At 36.3% G+C, this 18,564-nt stretch overlaps 1 protein-coding gene across 4 annotated transcripts in view; it reads right to left on the bottom strand.

The window, feature by feature from the left end:
- GNAI1 (G protein subunit alpha i1) overlaps positions 1 to 18,564 on the bottom strand; it is a 90,303-nt gene that overhangs the window by 21,836 nt on the left and 49,903 nt on the right. For all 4 annotated transcript variants that reach the window (XM_060020320.1, XM_060020319.2, XM_060020321.2 and 1 more), the window contains exons 3-6: positions 13,491 to 13,533; positions 13,255 to 13,396; positions 3,979 to 4,136; positions 367 to 495 (exon numbers count right to left, since the gene is read on the bottom strand). In XM_060020320.1, the coding sequence (XP_059876303.1) occupies positions 367 to 495; positions 3,979 to 4,136; positions 13,255 to 13,396; positions 13,491 to 13,533 (472 nt within the window). The remainder of the gene's footprint in view (positions 1 to 366; positions 496 to 3,978; positions 4,137 to 13,254; positions 13,397 to 13,490; positions 13,534 to 18,564) is intronic.

The following is an 18,564-nucleotide window of genomic DNA, read 5'->3' as shown; positions in this document are numbered from 1 at the left end:
AAATAAGCATATATTCTATCAGTAAAACCTAAAACTGGATGGCAACACTTTCCCAAAATATAAAATATTAGAGCAGTACTTTCTTTTAAAAATAAAAGCCAAAAACTATTTTTATTTAAGTCACTGTGAAAAATATAGGCAAAAGGAATTTGCATGGCTATTTTTTCTTAAATAAAAATATAAATATTCCTCCTGAATGTTTCTTGACCTCTTTCAGCCCAAAATTCTTTTGTCCAATCAGGTGTGAAACATTTTTTGTAATTTCAAACTCTAAACATTTTAAAACTTTTATTAGTATACCTTTTTTTTCTTAAACAATGTGTTCTGTATCTAAATTCATAAATCATATGTTTTGAAGATACTCACTTAAAATGAAGATCTTTGAAAGTAAAATGGGTTTCAACAATTCCCGTAGTTTTCACTCGGGTTCTGAGAACATCTTGTTGAGTTGGGATATAATTTGGTTGTGCAATTCTGTCCAAGTCATTCAAATAGCTGAAAAAATAAACAACAATATGCTAATAGCTAACACTGTCAATAAAGATCATCTAAACCAAAGAGTAAAACATTCTGATGCATGCAATACTCCAGATTACTGAAGTTTTTATATTTCTGTGGAATGATGTGATTTTAAGTCTATATCTTACACAACTCTCACAGAAATGAAAATTTTTATACTTCTCCAGCCACAAAGTTCCTTAAATATTTCAGTAATTCTCCTTGTTGGAAAAGAAAACAAAGTAATGACTTTATGAATATCCAAACTCACGGCACACCATGAATTTGTCCCTTAAAACTCTTTATTACACTTCTTTGATGTAGCACTGTGTTTATGTTCCAGACATTATTCGTTTGTTGAGAAATTAGAAAGCCTTCCTAAGTAGTGAGGAAACCTCTGGCCAAAGGCTGAATTCAATGTTGTTCCTTTTCAACCAACCTTAAGTAACATACAGGAAAACATGACACATGCTCCTTCCTATACTCTACATTTTACTGCCTCTATGAATCAGTATTCATATTTTACTTCTCATTGATTTCAGTCACTCATTCAACTTTCTGCCAATGATGCAAAATATGTTGTGCTATAAAAATGTAGTGGTGTCGTACCATGCAATTCTTTCATTTTGTGTCCACTTATGTAGTAGAATCAATAATGTTACAGTCCAGGTATGGAGAGATTAAGGTGAACCTGAGTGGTTCAAGAGGGCTTCATGGATAGTGAAGGGCATAAATAGAAATCTGACAGGTGCAACGGATAAAAGGGAATGTCATTCACATCAGGAAAAGCAGTAGAACAGTGTGGAGGTAGGAAGAGTCACGTCTTGTATCTCAGAAAGTAAGTCCACTAGTAGGCTATGCATGCAGTTAATCCTAAGGTCAGTTGAATGTGGGCCGCATCACTGAAGTGTTTTCTAATACTAGAGTGGAAGAGTCCAAGATAATTTAGACGATACTCTAGGTTTATTATAGAGAGGCACCAACTTTTGCAACTTTAATTGATGTTATCCTCTGAAACTGTTCCTTAGCCATTTAGAATGGGATCTTATAAACAAAAGGAGCTCAATAAATATTTTATTTCTGGAGATGGGGTTTGAAAGCTATCCTGTGAATTAGTAATCAAAATGTTTTAGACAGTTAAGTCTATGTATGTGATGCTGATACCAGAAGCTGATACCAGAATACATGGATATGATAGCTTGAGTTATCTGTATTATATTGACTGAATTTAAAATAATCAATGTATTACTGCATTGGTGATAATCCCCTAGTACTTCATCTGTGTTTTTAGTTCCATATATATAACATTCACCTTACTGTAAGAAAACCTGACTTAAAAAACAAACGAACAGGCCATGGCTAGATTTTACTAATTGTCCCTTTGAAATAGTGAGCTATTCTTATTTAAAATTTACTGATTACTTCTATGTACATGTCTTTGCTTAAAACTGCTACAGTTCTATTAGCCTCTAAAAATAATGCACATTTATATTTCAACAGGACAAAAAAGAAAAACAGGCATTGTGAAAAACTCCAATTGTTTTGAAAGATCACAAGTTTAAAATGTAAATTGGTGGTTAGATGGTCATAATGGGCAGCTTGGCAGCATCCCCTATCTCCGGTCAAGAATTCAGAAATCAAGATAGCTTGTAACTACCACAGGGAAAAAAGATTTTTATGATTCCCTTCATTCTTGGAAAATGGCTCCATGATTGCCATCTTAAGATCAGAAGGACCAGCAATGAAATAACGGGGAGCCAAAGTGACGCGTTTCTTTCAGAGCGTGTCCAAGCACTGTGCACAGGAAAAAGGGTCTTGGTAAATATACTGAGGGGGGTCCAGAAAGATAGGGGGAAAGGAACTTCCATCTATTGTCCCTAAGAAGCACCCCTTCATTATTCAAATAGTTCCCCTTGCTGGGCTCAGCTCAGAGAAACCTTCTCACCGTGAGTGGCTTCCACTTAGATCTTTCTGCAGGTTCTGGTGGTGCCAAAGCAAGTATGGAGCACTAAGAGCTGTGTCCTTGCCCTAAGAATTTTTTTTCTAAGTTTCTCTTCTAGCTTCTGTAAAGTTTGGTTTACTAATTTAAGGGCATATTGCGTGATGACCATGTATCACGCAATGGAGATATAACACTGGGAAAAACAGACCTTACTGAATTTACAGTGCAGTGGCAAAGATAAAAAAGGAATCAAACAGTCTCAATATAAGTCAAATCACCTCAAAATAAATGTAAATCTGTGAGTAGTATGGAAAAAAATACATCACATCACGAATACCTAACAGGGAGTCAAAGGCCTACGCACTGAGTCGAAGAGTATTTCCTTGTAGAAGTGAGGACACCAGTTGGAGAGATGGGCTACACGGCAATAAGAAGATGTTACATACACATATATAAACTATGCATGTAATAATTTATATGTTTATACACTTGTAAAACACTAAAAATACATATTGAGAAATATAGCATTATAAAAACTGTGACGGGTTACACAGTAATTTGTATTACTTATTCATTCACACTAAATCAGTTACCTAACACTGAGTACTCTGACGTGCAATACATGACATGCTATGCGATAATAAGGTCCTCAGGAGCCATAGCCCGTTGGTTTTCCACTGTGGCAAACTAGGTGTATTTACCTGGACCTTCTAATACCTGTCATCTTCTATTTAATCCTCATTTGTGTTCCTAAGAGCCAATAGCTCTGTCAAGAAGACTGAGTAATTTTGGAAAGTAAAATGAGAGCAAGGCACATGTCTCTAGTCATATCATCTTTGACATTTCTGAGTGTGTGCGCCAAGTAACGGAAACAAATCCTTGATTTTTTTTTTTTTTTTTTTAAATTCTGCGTGGATCATCAAACAGAAAGCTCTCTGATTAGGTTTTATCAAAACTTCCTTTATAGACTTTTCTGGAGCCACCACCTGGAAAATCAGGGCAGATTTTTCTTCTAAAAAACTAGACTTAGATACCTGTAAACAATGTCCAATGCAACAGGGCACATACAGTTGACAACTTTCAACTAAATCATTTACCTGAGTACTCTGTGTCACTGAGTACTCTGTGTCTGTCACTGGACAAGTAACTTCTCAGGCACTTAGTAAACAAAAAGCACACAAATCAGTTACCCTCCCCTTTGGCTAGCCCCAGGTAAACCAGAGATACACTCAAATTCAGAGTGAATGTTCGCAAGTTCCAATTACTTTCTTGGAAATATACTGGAAACAGCTCCATTCGGCATGTTTCAATTAGTTACATGAGTCCCTTGAGACAACTTTTGAACACAAGGGAAATATGAGCCTTGCTACCTACAAACACACACAAAAAAGACAGAAGTTTTGAAATACTGTCATCCTAAATATCCTGAGTTGTATAAGAATGTGTCAGCCAACTCTGCATTAAAAGTGACCTGGAGGTATACCTGACTTCCAAGTAATTATTCATGATAGTGTAGTTCTGAAGTTATGATTACTTACTATGCTGCAGAATCATTAAGCTGGTACTCTCGGGACCTGTTGAAGCAGGCTTGTACACCACTGTCTTTCCACAATCTCTTTATAACTCCAGCAAGTTCTGCAGTCATAAAACCTTCCTCAGCAGCGCCAGCAAGCACAAAGAGTTGGCGGGCATCATCCTGAAGATTCAAAGTCCATTTTTATTTAAAAAGTAAAAAGCCAGACACTACAGATAAAGTATATTATAGATTACCAAAAGTGCAATAGTGAATTTCCTTTATGCCTTTTCTTGGTGTCATAACTTGGATTTCTCTAGAAGAACCACTTAAAAAATTGGCTTAATCAAAAAAGCATAATCTTAAATCATGAGTCCATGTTTTGTGATATTAGTAACAGCTATCAAGGCACTAAGGAGCTGAAAGAATGACGACACTTGCAGCTCATGAGAGAATATATTAACCAACTACCCACTGACAGTCTGTTGTACCCTTCTGAGAAAACAGAAGAATGTATGCTTTGCCTCTCCCTTACCAAAATGTTTCTAATCTAAAAAACACATTAACACCATTAGAGGTTATTTTTAGAATCTAATTAAATGTTAGCTTTGTGATATACTTCACAGATGCAAAATAAGTTCAGAGAAGGGAGAAATCAATGTGGGATAAAGCAAGAATAGTTCCACAGAATGGTGTGAGATTTTTCAGAAGACCTTAAAGTATGTATACCTTCAAATCAATGGGCCAGGAGATGGGGATAGCTGTTTGCTAATCCAGGCAAGGAAACAAAATAAACACAGCTTTGGAGTAGAAATACTCATGACACATACAGAAGAGAGCATGCAAAGTTTTTAAATGAAGGAATACTACACATAAATTTAATTAAATTTTGCTTAAGTTTTGAGGCTACAATATTTAGTTCTTCTGATCCATAGTTAATCAAGCCCACAAAAGAGATATGAGCCACTGACACAATTCTAAATTTTCCAAAATTTAGACAAATTTAGACAAAATTTGGACAATTTTTAGAATTGTCCAAAAGAGATATGAGCCACTGACGCAATTCTAAATTTTCTAATAGCACATTTTAAAAAGTGTAAAAAAAAAAGTAAAATTAACTGTAACAATATATTTTATTTAACCTGTATATAAAATATCATTTCAACGTGTAATCAATATAAACTTATTGAGATATTTCATATTACTATAGATATTTAGTCTTTGAAATGTGGTGTTTCTTTTATACGGACAATGCATCTCAATTCGACACATTTCCAATACTCAGTAGCCACATATAGGTAGTAGCTACAGTGCTCTATAACACAACTCTAGTCTTCAGGTAATAACACAGTTAATACAAAAGTAAGGGATATGTGAAGTTACCATCTTCACAAAGATTCTTTCTGGCCTGAGATATGCGGCTTTATGTTAACTGGATACAGTCCATAATTTTTCTCTAGGGGCATTTTTTCCAACGTGGTGTAGTAGCTCTTCATAAAGTGCTGGCACACATTATGATAAGGCATACAGAAGGGAAGCATTTGGTGACATAGGCTAGCAGAGGGTACTAGCTGACAGTATAAATTCATTCTACTGCCAGTTCGTGAAACATTTTCTTTTCAGATGGAACCCATCGTGAGAAATAATTAAGTCACTCAGCATGGGAACGTTATTATTCAAGCATATGTTTCCCTTTTTAGTAAATCACAAGAGAAATGCATGCAAGCAAGTAACACTTGTACCATGTCCTTAATAAACCCCAACAAAACACAATTTCAAGTCGTTTTTAGCACCATTTACCGAATTCCAGTAAACAGTTATTCAATTTTCCAAATGACTTATATGAGAAATTTCTAAATTTGGTTATTTTTATTTTTAAGTGACATCAAACGTACTTTTCTCCAACCATTTTAGAAAAGTGCTTTTCACTTAAGTGAGCTTTAAAATGAGCTTTCATTATGATATATTTATTCAATTTCCATAAAATGTGTTGACAGAAAAGACTAATGCCCTCTGATATGCGTCATAAGATCACGTTCTCTTCAAACTTTCCAGGAAAGAAGCCTGAAGAAGAGACCTGGGAAACTGTAGCTCTATTTATAAACTGCGGCATTCAAAAATGTCTCCTCTTCACAAAATGTAAAGAAGTCTCTCTTCCTTAAAAAACGAACTGGAATACTCATCTCCATGTCATTAGCAGGACATTCAGATGTCTGCAGATGAGCTTGAAGTAATACATTTAAGCAGGAAGGTACTTTAGAAATTATTCTACCTAATTTTTTGTTTTGTTTAAAAAGAACCTGAGACATACAGAGATTGTGCAATTTATTTACCGTTCCACAGGTAGTCACCCAATCCCACATATTAGTCAACAATTACTAAGCAGCCACTTCCTAAGACAAGATAAATTTGACAACTGCAGAATGATGACAATAATCCTATCTTGTCATGGACTGAAGTCTTTTCAAGATTCATTTAAAATGTTACTTAAGAACATTTAAGAAAGAAAGACAAACTTGAGTGTACTAACACAGTATGACATAGTGTCGAAAAAGGGTAGGAATTACTAAAGGGCTACAGGTAAGTAAAGCAGTTTACAGGAACTCTTTTTGTAGTGTTAAAAAGAAATTTATTTGCCAGGCAATTATTTGCAAGTAGCAAGGAAAAAAATCCTCGGATGTAGCCGAGTTAGTATGTTTTCAAATGACTAAGAACTAAATGAAAATAAGATGGTTTAAAGAATGTAAATTCTAGTTCATATAACTGCATGTTTGGGGAACTCAGAAAGGAGATACAAAATGCTATCCTGTCAAGAGACACATAATAGCCTCTTCTCACACAGTGATGGTCAGGGAGCACCTGTTAGTTAGTGACAACACATTTTATTTGAAGCCGTCACCTATTTTGTGAGAATTATGGGGAAGAGAGGACTTTGAGGGACCATGATGGCTGTCTTCTGATATATCAGGAATCATCAAGTAAGAAAGAACTGACTTTGTGCTTAGGCACAGAGCAGAAAAAGAATTCTGAGGGCAAAAGACATCAGATTTCAATTCAATAAGAACACTTTTTCACAACCAAAGCTATCCAAAAACACACAAAGAGGAGGGAGAGTGAGAGATTGAAATTGTTAAGCAAAGGCTAGATGAGTGTTTCAATAGAAAACATCAGAAAGCCCTTCTACAATAGAGTCTAAGTAATATGATAAAGGAGTGTCAAAAAAAATAGTGCACCTTTGAATTTTTGACCACAGGGATAATGTACTGATGTCATGATTGATACAGGTATAGAAATCCTTTGTTTCAATGCTTTAGGATAATTATTTCATTAATAACATTAGGCAACAATACCAAACACCACATACAATGAGAATTACTGACATATTTAATCTACCACATTTCTAGAGCATACAATCACTCCTATAAATTTAAGCCAGTTATACTGCTTTCACCAAAGTTAGTGTACTGGTAAGGAAATCTTGAGAACTTTAGTGAAGTCACCTCTCCATAGCAGCTGGTGCCAATCCCAGATGTTAAAGAACTGCTTTAAGAAATAAACAAATGTAAAACTTTTTTTCACTAAAAACACAACTGTAACCAAAGTAAAAATGACTGAGGCAAGGAAAGAGGAAGTTGTTTTTCTTTTTTTCCCCTGTAACACTGCTTAAGGGGGAAGGGGTGGGGGAAAAAAGTAAAATCATCTAAATTAATTTTTGACTAAATTGCAGAGAGCATGAGCTTCATTATGTCAAGAAGAGAAATTATAATAAGTATATTACATAAATATAACTTTTATGTATATATATGAATCTTATAACTATATAGCTTTAATTTTCAAATTAATAAAATAAACAAACTACTCTTTGTATGCACAATAGAACCTATTGTGAAAAGATAGACAAACATGTAATAAATAATACATGAACTGAGCAAAGTAGAAAAATACTGTGCTGGAGGCAAATAATACATTTCAAATGAAGGTTAGTATCACTTTGTCACATATATAAATCAGTATTTCTCAGAATCAAAAACAACATAATATTATAACTTCTTCATCTTAGTTCTCAACGATAAACCAGACTACTACTATAAATAATTCAAACATTCATCTGGAAAAAGGATAAGTAGAAATAACTAGAAACATTTTGAAAAAGAATACTGGGGACAGAGGGCTGAAATGATCAGATATTAAAAGTCTACATACAATATGTAGAACATCTAGTATTAATGCAGATCAACAGGGGGAGAAAATCCCAAATGTGAACTTACATGACAAAGGTGGCAAGATAAATCGGTAGGAAAGAATACAATTATTAAAAAAAACACTCGTGAATAATTAGATAGCCATATGAAGAGGAAAAAAAATAATGCAGATCCTTATTCCATGCATACAACAGAGTTTCAGAGGGATTAAAAAACTAACATAGAAACGATGTTGAAATTCACTCCCTAAAAAACTTCTAAAATAGCACAAATATTCAGTAAATCTTTGGCTGAGAGAAGGTTTTCTAAATTTAAACACAATGGAAGAAATAATAGGGGAAAAATTTTTAAATGACAACCTAAGATTAAAGGCAATAAGCCAAATGTGAGAGAAAGGGACAAAGGGACATGTGGACAAAGGGTTAATATACAAGTACATACAAACAAGCAAATACATAATCAAGACACCAAGACTCCAATCCGTAGATGAATAAAGGATAAAATAAGCCACTAACATAGAGAAATAAAAACAGTCAATAAAGAAATGGAAAACTGCATAGTTATATTAAAAAACTGAAAATGCAAGTTAAATTAAAATAAGACTTACTAATAAATTAGCCAATATTTTAAACATGTCAGACTCCAAATGTTGGCTACCCAGAGTGCTAAGAAAAGGCACTGCTGCTAGGAAAGTAAATTGACACAGCCTTTCTCGAAAGCAATCTGGCAAATCTGGCAGAGACATAATCTAACTAAATAATGAAATTAATTTTAAAATTAGAGGAAGAGAAAAGTGGCCATTATGCAGGAGCACGCTGAGGTTTGGGGGTGAAAGGGAGCTTAAGTCAATTCTAGGCAAGGTTTTCTGTTCCTTACAGCCCAGCTTATTCCAAGGAAGTGCTTCTCAAGCTTTCTGGGATGAAAGATCTGTCTTGTGTTTTATTTGTTTCATTTTCTTCTATTTCCAATCTTTCAGAACTAATACTATTGGAAAAATAACATTTAAACGACATAAAATATAAATACATTTTTGTAAACTATCAGAGTTAATGTATAAATTACTCTGTCAATTGCTGTAAAAGTTGGTCTAATCGCTTCCTTTACTTCTGTACTCACCTGTGCACATGCCTGTGTGCAGGCACTGTCCACGGACCACACTCTGAGCAGCACAACTCTAAGCGATGCAGTGACATGTTGATAGGCCCCTGTTCAACACTTCCCTAACTGTACATTATTAAAAACAAAATAATCTAATTTATCAATAAACTGTCATCCACAGATTGACTACACGCATTATAAGAGTTTTGAAAGGATATTAGGCACAAATTTTGATTGCTCGTTGCCAGCCTTGAAACAGTTTTGTTTCCTCTTATTTTAAATAACTAATGTGTAATCTGCTTTGCATATCTGGTAGCTGCCAAATACGAAGCAAACCACAGAAAATTGTCACTGTCTCTTAAAATTTTACATCTTTTAGTCAGTTCTCACCCAGTTAACCTACATATTAAAATGTAATTCCAATCAAGATACCGACAGGCTTTTTTTGTTTGTTTCAAAAGGGATGTGAGGAATTAAGTTGATTCCCAAGTTTATCTGGAAGAGAAATGCATTATAGCCTTTATATTTTGGTTAAAAAAGAACAATGGGATGGGTGCACCTACCCTACCAGATACCAATATCCTATGAAGCAAGAGAAACTAAAATAATGTGACTCTGACAAAAATAATAGTAGTATAATCATTATAAATAACAACAGCAATAACAAACATTTACTGAGCATCGATTATGACCAAGGCATGTAGTAAAGGCTTGTCATTATTTCTCAGAACGCTGTAAGGTGGATGTTATTATTATTTCCATCTTAATTATGAAAATAAGTGACTGAGCTAGGGAAGAAAAGAATATATCAATTTAAAAAAATGGAGTTCAGAAAAACACTCAATTGAATGCTAAGGGTAGCATTTTCAAGTCACTCAGGAATGGAGTATTTAATACATGGTTGTAGGCAAGAGATGATCAGATTATAAAATATACTTAGATTCCACCTAGAAAAAGGAAGATAATTTTTAAAAACTAATTGTAAGCTGAAGAATATCTGACAAGGCACAAAACACAGAAGTCACAACTGACTGAAGAAAATTAAAAGTTCTGTAACAAGAAAAATACTGTTTCAAAAAAGTAAAAGAAATATGCTGAATAAAAACATTTGTAAAACATAAAGAAGTAATATCCCTAATATTCAAAGAGATTCAGTGTGAAAAGGACAAGGAATTTAACAGAACTGAGTAAAGAATACTAAGAGGAGTCCACAGAAGAGATACAAAAAGACAAGATTCTCAACCTCACTACAAATCAGGAAAATAAAAACTAAAAAAGAAAGATTTTTTCACTAAGATATTAAAAAATTAAAATGTTAATGTATCTAAGTCAATGACACTCTGGGAAAGTTGACACTGATGCACGGTTGCTAGAAAAGATTATTCACTTCGTGTTTTCTTCTGAAAACAGAAAAAACTATGGTACCTATCAAACTTAAATATCTGGTTATCCTTCAACTTAAAAGGCTAATACTTCCAGGAATTGATACTGTAGAAAAAGAAATATACTCAGCCTTTCTCTATACTGTTTCTTCTTTCTAGAATGCTTTTTCCTTGTTTTTGTCTAGAAAACTCTTAAGACATGTTCCAATACCAAGCTCAAAGTCCCCTCTTCCTGTCTAAGCCATGTTTAATTCATCTTTGTATTCCTTAGCACAATTTCAATAGCCTCATAGTATTTTAAAATTTGCAGACTTCCCTGGTGGCACAGTGGTTAAGAACCTGCCTGCTGATGCAGAGGACACAGGTTCAATCCCTGGTCTGGGAAGATCCCACATGCCGAGGAGCAACTAAGCCCGTGCGCCACAACTACTGAGCCCATGTGCCACAACTACTGAAGCCTGCACACCTAGAGCCTGTGCTCCACAAGAGAAGCCACCACAATGAGAAGCCTGCTCACCACAACGAAGAGTAGCCCCCACTTGCCCCAACTAGAGAAAGCCCGCAAGCAGCAACAAAGACCCAACGCAGCCACCAATAAATAAATAAATAAATTTATTAAAAAATAAATAGAAAAACAAGATTTGCGTAGAGGCAAGGCAACAAAGACACGGAGTAGACCAATCAGAACCAATGAGAGAGACTGAAGATGTTCATGTGAAAGAGTTAACAACGGCTAACGGTAACAGAAGTAACAGTCGGAAGGTAGGAAGAAAACAAGGGACCCGGGGACAGATAGAGAGAGCCTAAAAAGAGTGGGTGAAACTAGAACCAGTGAAACAAAAACGACCAGCTCAGGCCCCCATGTAGATTCCAAAGCATCAGAAAACCAGTTTTAAAAAAAAGCTTGTGGTTAGAGAGCAGTTATTTCCAGTCAGTCCTGAAACAGCCCAAATCTGCCCCAGAAAGGACAGAAAATGACAATATTCCTTGAGAGAAAAATATGAAAATAAAAAGACCTCATAAAAAGCAGCTTGCATTGACCCATCATTACCTCAGACAATGGAGGCTACAAAAACCTCTCTCTCTAATAATCACATGTAAGATCTGAACACAGAATACTGTACACATGAATTGGAATTAGAGTACAATTTATTCAATTCTTTATCATAGGGTAGCTCTCTTTTGTGTAAGACTAAGAGCTCAAAAAAAAATTTGCTGAATGAATAAAAGATAAATGAATAAGTTACAGCCTGAATGCATAGTACTGACAAGGCAAAAATTGTCTGGATATGATCAAATCTTATTTCAGATAATTTAGAAGAATGCTATGAATTAGTATCAAAAATGATCTTGAAATCTATTTGAAAATTTTAATTCATCACACTAAGCTTTTTAATCTGTTTAAAAGCTTAGTAAATTAATATGGCCTAGCAACTTATAAAGAAATATTAGATTAACTTATAAAAAATAAACCAGATTTGCTTTACAGATTTCTCCAATGTATGTTCTCTACTGTTGCTTTCATTCATTTTTTTTTCCTGTTAAGCACAAATTGAGCCTCTATGTAAAAATAAAAACCTAGCAGAGATTAAGAGGACAACAAGTTACGGTCTCTATGCAAAAAATCTTCACAGTATTATCAGGGAGATAGCACACACATGTTGAACACATAAAAATAAAAGGGAACTATAAAAAGGGGTAACAGTAGTAGCAGTAATAATAAATCTACTTTGTACAAAAATATTAAAAATTAATCTAGAGATTCGGTTAAAGGTTTCTGGGAAGGTCAAGTTTTACATCAGTTATTAAAAAAAGAATCAGTGAAGAATTAAACCATAATAAAATAATAAGAAAACTTGAAATAAACAGATTAAGCAAGCAAACTGGGACTGGGGGAAAAGGAGAAAAAGAAAATACCCTATGGACTGGCTGGGGCTACTTCCAAGCAAACTGAAAATAAGTTACACATTGGGCCAAACAAGGAAGCACAGGCACACTGCCTTGGTTACCACCGTGTGGTAATCTTTCCTTCGTGTAATGTCTTGGGTTCCAGTTTCTTTACTGATCAAATAAAGAGGTGAAACTAGCTTGTCTCCTAAGGTCCTAGCTGTGAAATTCTGAAAGATGTTTTCTAATAGCCAGTATTCTCTGATTCCAAAGATTAGCAAACTTGTATACTGTTTTCATTATCTGAGACTAGACTGCTTTTTAGTCTGGGCATGAACGCAAATAATTAGATCCTCTCAGCACTCCAAATCATAAAAACAAATTCTGAAGAATGCCAGTGTAGGCTGTATACTAAACTCAGTAGTAACTACTAAAAACTGCTATGGAGGTACAGAGGTGCCCAATATGCCATGTTATACAGAAAACACTGCGATGGATATTGAGTGGTCCCAATCATCTTATGGATAAGGAAAGTATTCTAGCTCTAAAGGCAAGATGATGCAAACCTGTGTATTCTTAGTTCACTCACTTCTAAAGCATCTGACCTACTTCACTCACTACCATCCTTCTGGTCCTGAGACAGTTGATCAATCTATGTTATACAATATGGTGTCAATCATGCAAGTTGTTTTTTTACTCATCAGGTCTGCTCCAAGGACTTTAGGAACTTACAGCCCGGGCCGAGTCACCGAAGTCTATCTTCAACCTCCCCATGGCCCTAATGATAGCAATAATTGACTGGATGGTGTTACTGTAGACCACTGCTTTGTACTGTTTACATTCCTCTTCTGAATAACCAGCTTCGTGGATAATTCTAACAAGACAAAAAGAGAAAAGTTAACACTTACTTCCTTTGATGGAACAGTACACTTAAACATAAAAAAATTTAATGTTTTAAATCTACTTACTTCATTTGCTTCACAATTGTACTTTTCCCAGATTCACCAGCACCTAAAAAAAGGGAAATAAATGAGGGATTTCTAATTTTATCACTTATGTATATCCAACTCCCAACACACACACACTCTCTCTGTCTCTTACAGGTAATTTAAAAAAAAATTTTATTGGAGTGTAATTGACTTACACTGTTGTGTTAGTTTCCGCTGTACAGCAAAGTGAATCAGCTATACATATACATACATCCACTCTTTTTTAGATTCTTTTCCCATATAGGTCATTACAGAGTATTGAGTAGAGTTCCCTGTGCTATACAGTAGGCCCGTATTTATTTTATATATAGTAGTGTGTATATATCAAGCCCAATCTCCCAATCTACCCCCCACTTCCCCCAAGTTTGTTTTTTACATCTGTGATTGAATTTTTTATATCAAAATGATCTTTATTGGTTTCCAAACATACAGAAAATTTCTTAAAAATAAGTCCCATCTGTTTATTACATCATAATCCTTAAACTCAGCTAAAAAAAAAAATGCTTTCATCGATGCTTTTATGTATTCCCTGAAGTATTAAAAAAATTCTTTCTTCTATAGCTTACACTGAAGCAGTATAAATAAATTTTACTCAAGACTTTGCTCCCCACTGGAAGATGTTTAACTTTCTGGCCAATTATCATAATTTCAACCTCTGCCTCATGTGAAGTGGACAGACCAGTGGTGCCAAGAAACCACGACAATTATTTTTAAATATTACGTTATAATAAAATAGCTATCTCACGCATTATATAGTCAACCACCATTACTGAACAAGTGACACACAGCCGGCACGCTTCGCTAACACTGGGGATGCAGTGGTATGGCAGAAATGTCTCCCCCTATGTTTTTCTTTATTCCCTGTCATAAACCCATTCTCAAAACTCTCCTTCACTCTCTACATATTGATGACCTCCTCACAATTTGAGTCTCTAGAATTATGCCATCATAACACGAAAATATCACTAACAAAATGGCCCTTTATAAAATTAGAGCCCTCTAGATACTGTGAACATCTGAGCACAGGACACAAAACAAGGAGGGTATGACAAGTCTACTGTTTGGCTTCATACTGTCTTTGACCAGGGCTACAGATCATGGAGCTGTTATTTCTGTCTGAGAGACAGGGCTCAGGATTTTCATTATCTAGGCCTCATATTCCCATTTTTCCAGAGCCACTGCTACATGCTCTATGCTCCAGTGTCACTGAACTTACAGTACTAACAACACCTACTGCTGATGACGCCACCAATCTTCAAACATACTGTTCCTCCTGCCAAAGTGTAATTTGCTCTGCTTCCTAGAGCTCCGCTGGTGATGCTGTATCAACCACCAAACCTACCCCCTTCCTCAGTCTTTCCTGACCCACTCCCGCTATGATCCCTGTTGCCTCTCCCTTTGAACATGTTCTACTTGAATGCTCAGCAGCTAACTTGTGCTAGACACACCATCAACCAGAAATGTACCTGAATGTATTCAAGCTATCTGTGACGGATCAGTTAGACGGCAAACTTCTGGGCCTCATTCCCTTCTCCCCTTCCCCCTCCAGCTACACACATCCAAATCATCAGAGGCATCTGAGAATAAGTCATAGTTAAATGGCCTATTTGAAAACCTGGGGGGGGGGGGGAACTGCTTAAATTTTACTTGTGATTTGATATTCAAGAAATTTTCCCAAGATAGCTGCATATTAAGTAGAAAAGCGGGCACTGAATAAACAGTGAGGGCATTATTCATCTACAGACAGCCTTTGAATCTTGGCAGGGCAACTGCCAATACAAACAACTCCAAGATAAACAACCCATTATATATTAATCAACAAGCCATATACTTGGCTCTATGAAAAGCACAATCGTAGCCATTATGGCTCACACATTTCTCTAATTCAAGAGAAGCCCACCCAAGGAACACACCCTCGGCAGTCTCCAGCAGGGCTATCTTCAAGGGGGCCCTCTGTGCCTCTAGGGCACGGCAAGTTGACTCAGCAGCAGCCGCGTTTCGCTGATAGGACATTTTAGATCCCAACATCCATTCACGGGGTGGTGATTCCACATGCACAGTGAGCGTCGATGAAGAGCCACCCATGGCCCATTCTGTTAGTGAAACAACTCAGAGGTTCAGAGAAAGGCTCACATGATACAAGCTCGTGAGGTCTGAGAGCCATACAAGGGGAAAATCAGAAATAGTAAAGAATAAGATGGTTCCCAGCTGAACTCTATGGAGGCAGATGAGAATTTTTAAATCTTAATGAGAAAAAAGCAACTTTTCCTAATGTTAGACATTATCTTTAAATTCTAACTCACTTCCTGTCTCATAGAATAGTTGGTGACATGGGACATTGAGCTTACTCCACAGTGAGCATCTGGTCAATGGCTTGAGGTTCCAAAAAATCCTGAAATATGTTTAATATTAAAGAGTGTAGATGGCAGTGTTACTGGCTGGATTTCTACCTAATTTCTTTGCTAGTTAGACAAGGTACTCTCTGTGGACCAGATTTCCTAAAGACAGAAATACTGGGGAAAAAACTTTCATAATTTAGCAGTTTATATAATTAGAATTTTCAATTCTTACTTCCATGCAGAGACTCCTAATAGGAAAATTAGAAATGCTGCACGGTTATGGTTCCAGCATTCTAAACACTGGTATTCTTTCCACATAGCGTACAGGAAGAGTTAAAGGTTGTCCTCCAGAAATCTCAGTCAGCACAGTCCTGTCTGAGAGACTGACAGGAAGCAATATTGTAAAAAAACAAAACCAACCAACCAAACAAACAAACAAAAAACCCCTCAGGGGTAGTGGAGGCAGGAGAAAGGAGAAAAGGGTAAATTTTCCTAGCAGTATTCAGCAAGGCAGCTACTGCTTTTCAGTTCAATCCATAGGCAAGATTAAAAGAGTGAGAGTACCCTGCTTTCAAGAAGAAACAAGGAATATGTAACACGTATCAGTCAGGAAAGATCAAAGCGTGGGACCGTTGCGGTCACAAAGCTGAGACGGTCAAGGTGACTAGGTGGCCTGTAGAGTAACCGTTGACAAGCTGGTCGCTGTGAAATGAACGAGACTTTAGGGTAGTGGGAAGGGAGGATGCAGCTCCCCAGGGCAAGAATGTGTGCAGTGTCGCCACAGTGGGCCAGGAACCATAAAGCCACTGAGGGGGATCCCCCAGACCTCTCTTTAAGGAGGAAGTGGCGGATGGAAAACTGCATATCTGAGAGTAAATACTGAGCCCAGCAGGTGTGTGAAGTGGAGCTGGGCACCTGATAATGCACCACACAGATAATGGGAGGGCAAAGGAGCATCACCACAGTAACACGGACAGGGACCCACCTGCGGCTCCGGGCTACACACGCAGGGCCGCTTATTAACAGGGCTTGGAAAAGCAAAATGTATCCAGTGAGGACAAGTAGAAGGATGAGGGAGGGGAAGACTAAAAACAAATCACGGTCTAAGTAAAGTAACCCCATGGCTAGATTATAAGTCCTTGAACAGAATTATATAAGTTACCATTATAAAAATGATAATCAAATCGTGCTCACCCCTGATTTCTGTTGAGGGGCAGTCTAGAGAAATTTGGAAGTTTAACTGTGGCGAGGTTTAAAAGAAAAAAGAAAACACCTCTGACCCCAGAAAACACATACTCCACCCCCCGGAAGAATATTCTTCATCCAGCTTTGCTTGGGTTCACATTTATATCATTTATTATATCATTATATCATTCCTGGTTTCAGCTGCCTCACATCAAGGCTGTTCGGCATTAAAACGGTGATTTTGTCAAAGTCACCTTATGCTGAATTCCTGACGCCACTACTCCACTTTTAGAAACGCCCAACTTTTACGTACAATTGAACCATTTTTACGTTCAATAAGACTAAATAACAGTTCAGTTTAAACTGGAATAAAACCAAATTTACAAGTGCATTTAAAGGCGCTTCTGTTTATCATAATGCTACTGTAAGATTAGTAAGATCAAGGTCCTTATTTTTAAGATAGAAGCAAATAAAGAGGATGCAAGGGCAAATACTAATTAAAGATAAGAGGCTTAATTATCCCCCTTGAAAGTAAAGGAAAATTTCCCTCCCTTTTTCTTAGGACATTTACTTTAGAAAAATTTTAAATGTAAGTGCTTTCTCCTCTTTGAAATGTATATACAGTTGACCCTCACCAACCTCGGTTTGAACTGCATGGGTCCACATATACGTGTATTTTTTTTTTTTCCAATAAATTCATACAGCACTACGCAGTCTGAGGTTAGCTGAATCTGTGGCAGGTCCTGGAACCAATCCCCTGCAGATACCAAGGGACAACTGTATACCCTTTTGAAAACTAAACAGGCCTTTTTTGTCAGCTTCATGATCAAGAATGTCTTTCTCAAGAACCTGAGAACCATCTCTTTGAAAGGTAAACATCACAGGAGATAGCACCCCTATCTTCCAGTTTCTGCAGGTAGGTAGGAGTCTACCTTGGGTGGGGGTCTTGCTCCAAGTTGCAAAACTACCTCTTGTCATAAGATAAGTTTGTTTCTCTTCTGGATAAGGTCAGTTAGCTAAAAGATGGTTACCTCAATTACCAGGCAAAGTTAGGATGAACTGTGTGTGACATAAGGTGTTGTAAAGCCTCTCATTTAGGGACTAGTTGTCATTTATCTTGAAAACATGTACGTAACCTGTTGAATCAGCTTGGCTATGTTAAGTGGATGACATACCTTTCTGTCTTGCTGTCTCTTAATGGACTGCTTGTGATGCAATCCATTCAATAAGAAAATGTTTTCTTTCTCCACTACCTTTGTGAAGATGATTTCTGGGTTGGGAGAAGACTTTGTTTTTAATTATTATTCCCCAACATGGGAACAGTCTAGAAATCTTTATTATTCAGCCGTGAGAAGCTCTGGACTTACATTTATATAAATATATATGTATTTATAGGCTATATCTGACATTCTGGGATATAAAAATAATGACTGTAAACAGCAGAATCTAGATTCCCCCAAATGATCCCCTTTCTCCAAATATTAACTCCCCATAAAATTACTCCCCGAGCCATTCATGTCTGAGATGGG

This window comes from Delphinus delphis, chromosome 9 (assembly GCF_949987515.2).
Source record: "Delphinus delphis chromosome 9, mDelDel1.2, whole genome shotgun sequence".
Classification (NCBI taxonomy): Eukaryota; Metazoa; Chordata; class Mammalia; order Artiodactyla; family Delphinidae; genus Delphinus; species Delphinus delphis.
This window is presented reverse-complemented; position numbering and strand designations above follow the sequence as displayed.